The sequence below is a fragment of the Myxine glutinosa genome, chromosome 1 (assembly GCF_964187855.1).
Source record: "Myxine glutinosa chromosome 1, kmMyxGlut1.1, whole genome shotgun sequence".
NCBI classification, from domain to species: Eukaryota; Metazoa; Chordata; class Myxini; order Myxiniformes; family Myxinidae; genus Myxine; species Myxine glutinosa.
This window is the reverse complement of record NC_136261.1, coordinates 302,833,863-302,845,765: the sequence shown is the minus strand read 5'-3', so window position 1 is coordinate 302,845,765 and position 11,903 is coordinate 302,833,863. Positions and strand designations below refer to the sequence as shown.

At 42.7% G+C, this 11,903-nt stretch overlaps 1 protein-coding gene across 2 annotated transcripts in view; it reads right to left on the bottom strand.

Moving 5' to 3' along the window:
* Positions 1-255: 255 nt before the first annotated feature.
* The window catches only part of TAFA5 (TAFA chemokine like family member 5), a 374,045-nt gene continuing 362,397 nt past the window's right edge, over positions 256-11,903 (bottom strand). For both annotated transcript variants that reach the window (XM_068135274.2, XM_068135266.2), the window contains exon 4: positions 256-1,025. In XM_068135274.2, the coding sequence (XP_067991375.1) occupies positions 1,017-1,025 (9 nt within the window). In that variant the 3' untranslated portion in view covers positions 256-1,016. The remainder of the gene's footprint in view (positions 1,026-11,903) is intronic.

The window sequence follows — 11,903 nt, the reverse complement described above, 5'->3', positions numbered from 1 at the left end:
CAGAAGTTTAACACAGTACTGTCCATGAATTGAGTTAGATATCAGTTTACATCACTTTCAAGGATCAATTTATTTGCTCCGAAATGTCAAATGTGGTTTTTGTTTCTTTTAAAGGTCACATTAACAAAATCTAGAATAATTTCAACATAATTCCAATGAACTTTTGGTTCTAAGTCATCTTGAAAAGTAAGTTCACCCCCACAAAAAATATATTCCATATTAAATGCCAAGTCTGTATATATATATATATATATATATATATATATATATATATATATATATATATATATATTTCTCATTTAGTGCTTTATGATGTCACAATAAAAGGGAAAGGTTAAACATCCAAACCCTTTGCGTGCTCATTTTCTTCAAAGTCCATCCATTGCAAAGCCCTCCCTCTCCAAACCCACCTGCTGGCTCTCAGGCTGAATATGATAGGTGAGAAGTGTGTGCCCATAATCCCCAGATATTGTATAAAATAAGGATAATACGACCGAGAAATGATCTTCAAATAAAACCATGAAAACAGCAACATGTCAGGAGCTAGGAGCTACGTCAGAGCTTTTAACAAAAACCACAAACTGTACATCTCACAGCAAAGTGCCAAGAAAACTGGTTCATAAAGCATCTTCATTTCTTTCCCTGGCACAATCATAAAGTTGGACCTATCAAAAAAACTACATCGTAGTATGGATACGCTGGTGCTGTTCCATTACACATCTAGTATTCCGGATTTTTACATTTTGCCACTTCTTGGAGACAATCACAGATCGGCTCTCGGGATACTCTCCCGCAGTTCTTTCCAAACATCCTGTGTCCGCTCTCCGAAGGTGTCTTCATAAACCCAGTGCAGATCAGTGGATTGGCATCGAGTTTCTCTTGCCATCTTCCAGACCATAGTGCTTGGGTTCCAGGCAACCAGTGGCATCCGCATGCCAGTATGGCGTTAACCAGTTGGAGCTTATAGCGCTTGAGCACATCACCAAGCAAGCAGTGATTGGGTGTCAGGACCTCCATCAAGAGACCTAAGAGATAAAGGTAAAAGTTGATCAAGAAAGAAAAGCAGGAAGATTATGTAACTGGAATTCAACCTGGACTTTTGTACGGTTGAGGGTGGAGGTTTAAGACATCAATTAGTTGCACAAACAAGTGTATTGAGTACAAGACACTTGGCTCCATTTATGTACTGACTGACTTAGTCGTGTCATGGCGGGCCAAGTCCAATTCCCAAACTGTAGGTCCGAATTAGTCCGAATCATGACCACTCCTCGACTCCAAGTCAGTCAAATGTTAAATAGGTGTTAGAGCATCAAATCAGGTCTATCTTTGAAAAAATCCACACACTGTTATAGAACGTTACTGTAAGCTCGGCAATTGGTACTTACCGCAAATAAAACAACGTCAGGCTGAGAAAACTCAAAACTTTACGCCTCACAACAATATCTTAACAATTTCTTATCTGAACGAGATAATTCATAGAACAAGATACCCCGCACAGTGTTCAAGTTTATATTTCAATTCTAATGAAATAATGATTTTAAAGGTGGTAGAAAAAAAAAAAATCCAGACGTTTAGAGCTACTGAAGCAGTGTTAACATGTTATACACCACCCTCATACACCACCCTATATAACACGTCCAATTACTGCAAAGCTGGTGGTTCTTGGAAGTATTAAGAAGGTGAATTGTGTTCTACAGTGTTCAAGTATATAATTCAATTAAAATAAAGGTTTAAAGAAGTATAAAAGTGTATAAATTAATTAATTCCTGGTACTACCACTGTTCTACCCCAGTGTCTATTACTTCACCATGTCTAACACGTTAGATTAGTTCTTCGTGCTTGTTGTTTGTGTCCTTTATAACGTCCTTCAAAACAGTGCGTTTCCTGTTTGGAATGATTTGAAAAAAAACATTTAATAGCAAGAGAGGCAGACAGAGTAAAAATATTATGTCACTCCTCTCTGTGCATGTGCAATCGGGATGGATTCAGAGCCAAAGTATGGTAAAACGGCAAACTTCCTATTCATGTTCTAATTCGTGTTGAAAATTGAACAACAACCACTTTAGAGGCCGTTTTCTCACGCATAGCAGGGGTTGGCCTTTTTTGGGCACTGGGGTCCCCTTTTTGAAGCAATGTTTTATGGTCGGATGCCATTCCTGCCGCCAACCCTGTCAGTCGCCTTTTGCGAAGCAGAGGGAATTACCCGTGAACTGGTACTCAATTTGCCGACCTCAGAGGGATGACAGGCTGAGTCAACCCTCCTGCCATTAATTCAGCGATCGACCGGGATTTGAGCCCAGGATCCTAGAATCCCAAGCCGGCACCCTAACCGCTAAGCCAACACCAGGCTTATCAATTTAAATTTAAATAATCAATCATAAACTGACGGACAGACAGATGGACCAATTGCTTAGTCCCGCTTTTCCCTTCACGTGTGTAGGGTATCAACGTTACCATAACAACATCAATATCGTAACAATATCTTTACATGTCACAACAATAACAATATCTTTACACCTCACAACAATATCCTCACAACTTTACAGACGATTTACATTTGGGTGTTTACCCCCAGCAGTGTTCTTGACTGTAACATCGTTCGAAAAACCCTTAATGTTGTCGAATCAATGCCATGTTGGCCTCAATGCTGTGATAAAGGTGAATTGCGATCCAGCCAGATTTTTGGCACAGGCCCTAATAAATTGCCCATGCAATGTATATCTGCATCCATCACACATGAGATGTCCTCCCTGCCAAGTCAAGCCTTTGGAGTCAAAGCCTGATTGGTGTTCCCATATCAGCACGAAGCTCATGGTGCTGGGATCCCAGAATCAACACCCCCTCTATTCTCCCTCTATTGTATCCTTCAACCATGCTGTTGGCATTTCCCCCTCTTTTTACTGTTCCTTTTGTTCTGTTGCTTCCTGGACCGTTCATTGTTCTAGCTCTTCCATGAGCCTTGACACTGTATACCAAAAAGTACCATGTACAGTACTGTGTTGATTTCTTCCTTGTCTACAAATGTCCTTGTCGTGCCTGGAAATGTTCACTGATGCCTACTAACGTGCTTGACCCACAGGTATTACATAAATGTACAAGCTCCTCCATGTTCCTTCGATGCCGTAAGAAATAAAGGTTGATAAGTCGAACATTAGAAGAAAAAAAAAAGACAAACTAGATGGTATTCATAGAATACTTACCCTGCGCAGTCAACTTGTTGCGAGCCAACTCTTCTGTTTTTGAACATTTTTTTTTTCTTTGATCCAATATGGCTGCCAGACCACGTGAGCGATGACATAATAAATTTATATTTTCTAATATAACTGTTGCATAGATCATGCTGAATACATTTCAAACTGATCAGACTAAGCGTTGTCCCTGTCGAATTATGACGTCATAATTATGGCACCAATAACATCATTAACAACGCCTATTCCCCACATGGAGTTCTTTACAATGAGCCATCTTTCAATTTTTTCCATGCAGAGGTTTTGGAGATATAGAGGTGCAACATTTTTCGGTTTTTCCAAGATGGCGCCTGTACCACATGACCTATGACGTCATAATACTCATTAAAATATTCTACAGGAGGAGGCCCTCCTATGGTGAAAATTTTGTGTCCATCAGACCAACATTTGATAAAAATTTTTTTAAATAATGATCTGATGGATGGATAAGTGTTGTATTTGTCGAATTATGACGTCATAACGAAGGCACCAATGACATCATCATTAACATATCTTATTCCCCATGGGGAGTAGTTGAAATGAGCTAGGTCTCAATTTTTTCCATGTAGTTTCAGATATATAGAGGTGCGAAGTTTTTCCAAGATGGCGCCTGTACCACGTGACCTATGTCGTCATAATACTTATTAAAATATTCTACAGGAGGAGGCGCTCACATGGTGAAAATTTCATGTCAATCGGACCAACGGTTGCCGAGAAAATGAATTTTTAAAACACAGACACGTACGGCACCACGCATGCACATGAATGCTTAACCCTGCTTTTCGCCTCGCGAGCGCAGGGTAACAAGCAAATGACAATGTGCAGTCAGCATTGAGTGGCAAGCACATAACTTCTTCGACGACTGTGGACAGATTACTACTCAACTAATGTGACAAACACATGTTTGCTTGTTTGTTTTTTGACATTGAATCAATTAAAGATATGTGGAAATAGTTTATGCAGTACTTGTGGGACTTATTAAACGATACCTGAATGGGTCCTTCATTCAACTTAAGAAACTTCAATTGATTCAACTTATGAGTTTGAGTGATGATGTCCTGAGTCCAAGTCCAAATCTGAGTCATGAAACAAATGAATGAATCAGCCTGAGTCCAGGTCATGGACCCAAGTCCTACATCACTGTAGATTAACAAAAATACTCTATCCCAAATCTCAACGCCATCAAAGAAAGATTGGCGGTTGGGAAGCGAAGCCTGTTGCATGACCCTTTTTACTCTCTAGACAATTCCGGTGGGTATGCAATAAAAATAAACTGAGGGATCCCAAGAGTGTGCGTCCGGGAGTGGGGAGATGTCTTTGTGGAGCAGAAACTCAGTCTAGGAGCCAGGAGGCCACGTTTTGGGGATCAGAGAAGGGTGGAGTGACTCTTGAAGGGAGGCCTGTGGATTGACTTGCTGAACGTCAGGCTATGGCTCCTTTGTAGCCCATTGGCTCAATTTATGTGCCGAGCCCTGCATCTCCGATTGAGTTTGACTTCCATACTTTGAGCCAATTCAAATCTAGAGGCTGGGCCACTTCTGAAACTGTGAGGATGAACTAGCGTTCTCCCCGACAACATCTTTCATCGTTCTCTCCAGAAACACGTGCCCAGGACAGACAGAAATATTGCTCTTGTGGAAGAAGGATGAGCCCTCAATCGCTGTCATTTCCCCTCTGTGTTGTCCTTGTGTTTGTGTTTGAGCATAAAATCTTTGGTCCTCCATTGACATTCTCTGTCCATATGAATTATTTATAGCCTTGCTACTGGGTAGGATCTTTTTCTTCTGTTGGATTTGAAAATATGTCGAATTCTTTGTATATATCAAGTTTATTGCCTGAAGCATTGTCACATGCATGGTGAATTTATACCGTGTGTAATAAATTTCTGGGTTATCTTTTGAATAACCACTCCTTGCAGCTCCTGACCAGTTCCATTCCTGCACGAATTATCGAGTCGATCACCTCCACAGGATTCATAATTTGGCTACATTTCTCTTGAAAAATGTAATTGATTTTTCTGTTCAGATATTCTTGCAAAAGAGTTGCAGTCAACCTCGTCATCAGCCGGGCTCATGCCAACTCACACTGGCTCAGATAGATAGGCCATGGTAGAACATAAGCAGAAAGTGGCCTTTTGTTGAATCACATGAGCCAGTTGTTCTTCAGTGGGTTGAACGAGACCCCTTACTCTGGGAACCATTGTCTCCAAGTGGCCATGATTACCATCGAGCACCCTCCTTAAATGTAAAATCTTATTCAGCACCTCATTTTGACGGGTTGGTATTCTCCACAACCTTTGGCTGAAGCTGTGTACCCCAAATTGAATTCGAGCAAGTGGCTGAAGGTGAAAGAATGCACGAAGGAGTAGTCGGGGCAAATGGTCAGAACACGACAGTTACGGTTGAAGGAGCACATGGATGCACTGTGCCGAGGAGACCCTGCACATTCCGACATTGTGAGCATACATTGGAAACAGGCCATGCTGCTAACTGGCTGGGAAAGAGTGTGAATTTTAGTGATGTTAAAGTGAGCAAACAACAACTCCGCCTTTAACTCGAACCTTAGCATACATGGCGGTACACAAACACATAGCCTACAGAGGCCACAATTTCCATCGTCTGCCCATATGGCCCTGCACTGAGGTGGGAATCATTCACCAAACGAGCAGACTAATCAGGATGGTGTTTCCTCTGGGAGTGGGACAGCCAAACGAAACTGCTGGTATACCGTGTCACGAGCCTTTTCCATCCATAGTCAACCGGCTGTCAATGGGAGCCAGAAACGTTAAGTTCCCCTACAATGGTAGGGGAAGGGTACATCGACTGAATGTAGACACTGACACGAGCACGAGTGTGCGGTGCCGGAAACGTTTGGACTGTTAATTTAGTTGCTAATAAAGACAACTGGGAAAAGAGGGTGATGCAACAGGCTCATATGCAATTGCTTTCCTGTCGTCATACAAATGCCAACAACACCATAGTAAACAGTTTGATAATTGTAAAAATAGGGGCAATGCACCAGGGAACCATGGCTAGGTGTGGATGGCCCAGAAGAAAAATGTAAATTAGCCGATGGTTTGAACAAACTTATGAAAGCACCATGCAGAGATGATTCCTACCAAGTTACATGTAAGTCGGGTGAATACTTTTTGAGAAGTCAAAAGTATCGATTGTGGAAGGGTAATGACCTTTGACCTTTAAATTGACCGACTTCATTTGAAATTTTATATGGGATTTGAAAGGCATCAGAAGTCCTTGGTCCCCAGAAATTCTACAAAGTTTGGTGAAAATAGGACTTGGTTTTGGCATCAGCAGTGATGAAGGTTGTGGTCAAGTTTCATCAAAATAATGTGTGTAGTTTCAAAGAAAGCAAATACCTATCTTTTTTTATGATCCAAGGTCTAGGCTCATGGAAGAGCTAGGACACAGAACAGATGAGGACACAATACAAATTAGACAGTTCAGGAGACAATGTGAATTTTGCAGATGCGAAGGGAACAGCAGGAAAAAGGGGAAATGCCAACAGCATGGCAGGGGGAGAAAGTTGATGGAGACAGACAACGAGGGGATGCAGGTAATGATGAGTGGTAGGGGAGAAAGTAAGGGATGAACAAGATGGATAGGTCAGCAAAGGTTTGGGAGGGGTAGGGTGGTTTTACAGGTGTAGAAAAGATCATGGTTTTGGATAAGGGATGACTTGGCATGGTGGTGAACAGCTGTCTTGAAGACCTGGAGGGAAGGAAGAATGAGATTGAAGAGAGTGTGGTTCCACAGGTAGGGAAGAAGAGGAATAAATAAGTGTAGGTGAGCAGTGATTCTGGATTTAGGCAGGGGTGAGGGGAGGGAGGGCGTAGGGACAGAACACGGAGATGACAGAGGGTACAAGACCAGAAATGAGGCTTAGGAAGACAGAGAGATCACCGACCTGTTGGCGATGGCAACGTGATAGGCCCATAGACTCAGCTTCATCGTGAGACATTCCAATGATCTTGAAAACCTTGGTTTTCACAGCGTCAAGCTGAGCAAGATGTGAGGCTGGGGAGCCAGTGCAGAGGGGAGAGCAGTACCCCATCAAGCTGCGGATGAAGGCCTTGTCGGTGGATAGGAGTTCACATGTGCCAAGGAAGGACTTTGCACAATGGAGGATGCCCAGCCGGCATCTAGTTTTGGAGGCCAACATTGAAATGTGGCTTGCCCAAGAGAGATCATGGCTGAGTGAGTTCCAGAAGTTGAGTAGCCAAACCTCTTTGAGAGGGTTGTTGACAAAGTAGATGGAAGGATTTGTGGAAAGATCCATTCGGAGAGACAGAGTGTGGGATTTCTCAGGATTGAAAGACATATTCCAAGTGTTTGAGTACTTTTTGATTTTGTCAAGGTCTGAGGAATGGGAAGAGGCTGCTGCCTGTCTGTCAAAAGGATGAGGGATGTCACGTTAGAAAGTGGAGTCATCAGCAAATAGATAATAAGGATTTTACAGAGAGTCAGTGAGATCATTGATGAAGATTAGGAAATATAATAATAATAATATATTTTTATTGTCCCATATTCAGGGAAATATAGGGGCTAGAACACTGCCTTTGGGTACTCTAGATTTGACAGGAAGAGGAGATTAAATGATTCCTTTGAGAGCCACACATTGGCTATGGGAGTCAACCCAAGAATGGAGTTGGCCTTGGATTCCATAGGCAGACAGTTTGAAGGGAAAGGCAGGGTGGCCAGACTGTATTGAAAGCTCAAGATATGTGGTGCTGGATGGGCGATGAGTTGTGCTCAGTTTCCGCCAGACGTAGCGCTTTGCATTCAGGCCAATTCAGGTGTAATTTTCGTCTCATCAGACCACAGAATGTTTCGCCTCATGCTCTCAGAGTCTTTCACGTGCCTTTTTGCAAACTCCAGGCATGCTGTCATGTGACTTTTTCTCAAGAGTGGTTTCTGTCTGGCCTCTGTCTCTCCCAAAAAGCATAGATTTGTGAAGGGCTGCAGAGACTGTGGTCCTTCCAGTAGGTTCTCCCACCTCAGCTAAGGGACTCTGTAGTTCTGTCAGAGTGGTCACTCAGTTTTTGTTCACCTCCCTGACCAATGTCCTTCTTGTCCGGTTGCTCAGTTTGGTCGGACGGCCAGCTCTAGGAAGAGTCTGGGTAGCTCCATACAATTTAATCTCCATATTCTTTAACATATACAAACACAAGTAAAACTACTTGCATTCTCCTCCTGGAAGGCAAACCTGACGATTTTCCATCTCTCTGGACAGCAGTTATGGATGTTCTATGAAGAGCCAGGAGCCAACATCAGGCTCAACTACGATCCATATACTCCAGCCTCTCACCATCCTCTAAACCCCGGTCAGATCTGTGTTTAGTATATATTCCCTTTCAATCACTTCCCTCCTAAAGGATGGAATAATGGTGGACACTGCTCAAGAAAAAGCAGAGTTCTTCAATTCAATTTAATTCCACAGTCCAAGGTCCCAAATTAATCCCTTCTTGTACTGACCTTTTCCAATATTACATAATGTTTCCTACACCATGAGCTGTTCTCTCTCTCTTGTCATAGTAAGCAAAGATTCTTACTTGACCCATCGCCTCTTCTGCAATAAGTGCTCTTATCATCAGGAGCTGTCTGGCAGTCCTATTATACCCTCTCTCCTCCCTCTTTTACAGGTCTGTCTTGGTTGGGCAACTTCCTTCATCTTGGAAAGTTGCAAACATATCTCTTATCCAAAATAAAGATTGCAAAATACAGACCTATTAGGCTTTTGCCCATCATGAACAAAGTAAAAAAAGTCTGTCTGTTCATATCACCGAGCTGCCATCAAAGAAAAGTCGCTGTATGGGTATCCTTTGTAGAGCTAAGGGATTCCTGAGCCATGCACTGCGGTCAGAACGAGGATGTACAAGGCTTTTGTATTGGGCTCAACAAAGTATGACTCCCCAATCTGGGCTGGTTCTCTTGCCTCCCATGACTCCCCAATCTGGGCTGGTTCTCCTGTCTCCCATGACTCCCCAATCTGGGCTGGTTCTCCTGCCTCCCATGATTCCCCAATCTGGGCTGGTTCTCCTGCCTCCCATGATTCCCCAATCTGGGCTGGTTCTCCTGCCTCCCATGACTCCCCAATCTGGGCTGGTTCTCCTGCCTCCCTCCTTGCTCTTCTTGAGCCAGTCGGAACTATGCTTCCACACAATTGGAATCTCAAGACAGGAGGCTGATTTCAGGAATTGGCACTTTCCCACCAGTGGCAATTTGGTAGGCTCTGTGTGCTATATGCAAACTTACATCTGGCCTTGCTCCTCCTGCCCTCACCTCCCCATGCATTCCTCAAGATACCCGCACCTGTGCCTCATCTAAACATTCAGGCAAATTACCCACCTGCATTAATTTGTCCCCTTATTCTCCTGATTGTCTCCCTGTGTCTGTTTTGCCGTCCTCTGCACTCCAGTTTTTCAAATGCTGATGTTGCCCATCACTACCTCATGCGGTCACCCACACCGACCCTCTATCTCTTCTACACATCTTAATTATTTCCCTCCCTCTATGGGTCATTGGTACTCGTTTTTATGTTATTTCTCCTTTCCTCTTGGGTATGTCGAACCTACTTCCCACCTCTTCAGCCCCTCCCCCTTCCTCATATGATTTGCTTGTATAAAAAAAACAAGTGCTCAAATGGGATCACAAACTAGGCCAACCCTGTCATGTTTGCACTGTGTTAAAATATCCACTGTCTAACAAGCTCTCTTCATCGCCTTGCACATTTTAATAACATGTGCTTTAATACAAATGCGATAGATTAAAAATGCCAAGCAAAATAAATTACCAATAAAAATAGGTGTGAAAAACCAACTTTGAACAACAGAGATTGGCAGTGCTTTGCCTTCAGCACATCTTCCATGGCTTTGCCTATTGGTATACCTTGGTCGTTGGGCTAAAATGTACAGGTAGTGGACAAAAAAGTGGAAACCCCTGGGTAAAAGCAGGACACCAAGCAACGGCACCATTTGTTAATTAAGCAAATAACATCCCAGCATGCTTGGGGTCATATATAAAAATGCTGCACAGGCCTGGTTGCCTAACCTTAGGGCTGCAAGAGGAGACCCTCCAAATCCCCTCCATCCACTGAGCATGTGTGGTCGCCCAATGGTTTTATGAGCATGACACTGATGTTATCTATATATCATGGCCTTCTCAATCACCAGATCTAAACCCAAATGAGCATTTATGGAATGTTCTGGAACAACACCTGAGACAGCGTTTTCCACCTTCATCAACCGGGTGTGAAGTGATTGACCTTCTCATGGAAGAATGGTGCTGCAACCGTTCTGTAGAAATCCAGCTGCTCGTAGATTCTATGCCAGGGCACATACAGACCGACCGTATTGGTCGCACGTGGTGGCCCAACGCCCTTTTTAAGTGACCTTAAATTGGTGTTTCCATTTTTTTGTCCACTACCTGTACTTTTACAGCTTTATTATATTTTTATTGTATAAATATATATTTTTCTTTACAAAAAGGCATTTCTCAATTGAGAAACACGTGTCCATGACCTATGTTTAAAATGTTGAGCTTGTGCACTTCCTCTTTAGGTTTGTGATCTTCCGTTACTGATGGAGAGATCTATCACGGAATTATTGAATTTGGTTGGGCTGAGACCTTCTCCTATCTGGATCATCTTTTTATCAAACGGTCAATTTAACCTGATGTAAATGATGATGTGGGTGGTTATGCAATTAAGGCATTCTGCTTCATTTTGTATCTGTTGGACTACTTTGTAGTGTGACATAAGGAAATTAAGACAACTGATCAGCGGAGTTGAATATAAATGCACAATGAGGCTTCTGGAAACTGCTTATAGAGATAGCCATGATAGCAGTACTATTACTTTAATAGGCCCAATTATTCTCACCTTTGTGTGAGGTCAGACGGGGACCATTTTTGACCCAATCCTTTCATTAACCGTTTGGGCAGGCCAGACGTTTGACTGAAGGTGGCAATAATTTGGAAGTTAGGCACCCAGCTTAATAGCAGACAGGCCCCCAGCTTATTGTCCATCCGAGGGACAATGGACTTTGTGATGCAGCACCCTGCCTGCAAAACACCAATTGCTTGAGATGATATATGCTATTATATGCAACTATAGTCTGGTGTATATATATATATATATATATATATATATATATATATATATATATACATACATGGTACAATATATACATGGAAAATGTACATGGAAGAAGTTTCTGGAACTGAGTGGCATGCTGATGAGGAGGGGAGTGTCGTTGAAGCTGAAGGGAAAGGTGTATGCTGCATGTGTGAGAAGTGTTATGATTTTTGGGAGCGAGACATGGGTAATAAACGTAGAGCAGCAACGAAGGCTGGAAAGGGTGGAAATGCGAATGGTTCAGTGGATGTGCGGAGTATCGTTGAGAGAGAGGAAGACAAATGATGAATTGCGAAAGATGATGGGAATAGAGCCTGTGATGGATGCTGTGAAGAGAAACAGTTTGAGATGGTTTGGTCATGTGTTGAGGAAGGATGAAAGCGACTGGTTGAGAAGAATGATGGAAATGAATGTAGAAGGAAGTAGAGGACGGGGAAGACCAAGAAAGATTTGGCTAAAGGTGGTGGAAGAAGAAATGCGGGCAAGGGGGTTAACAAGGGGAGATGCAGAAAATAGGGCAAAATG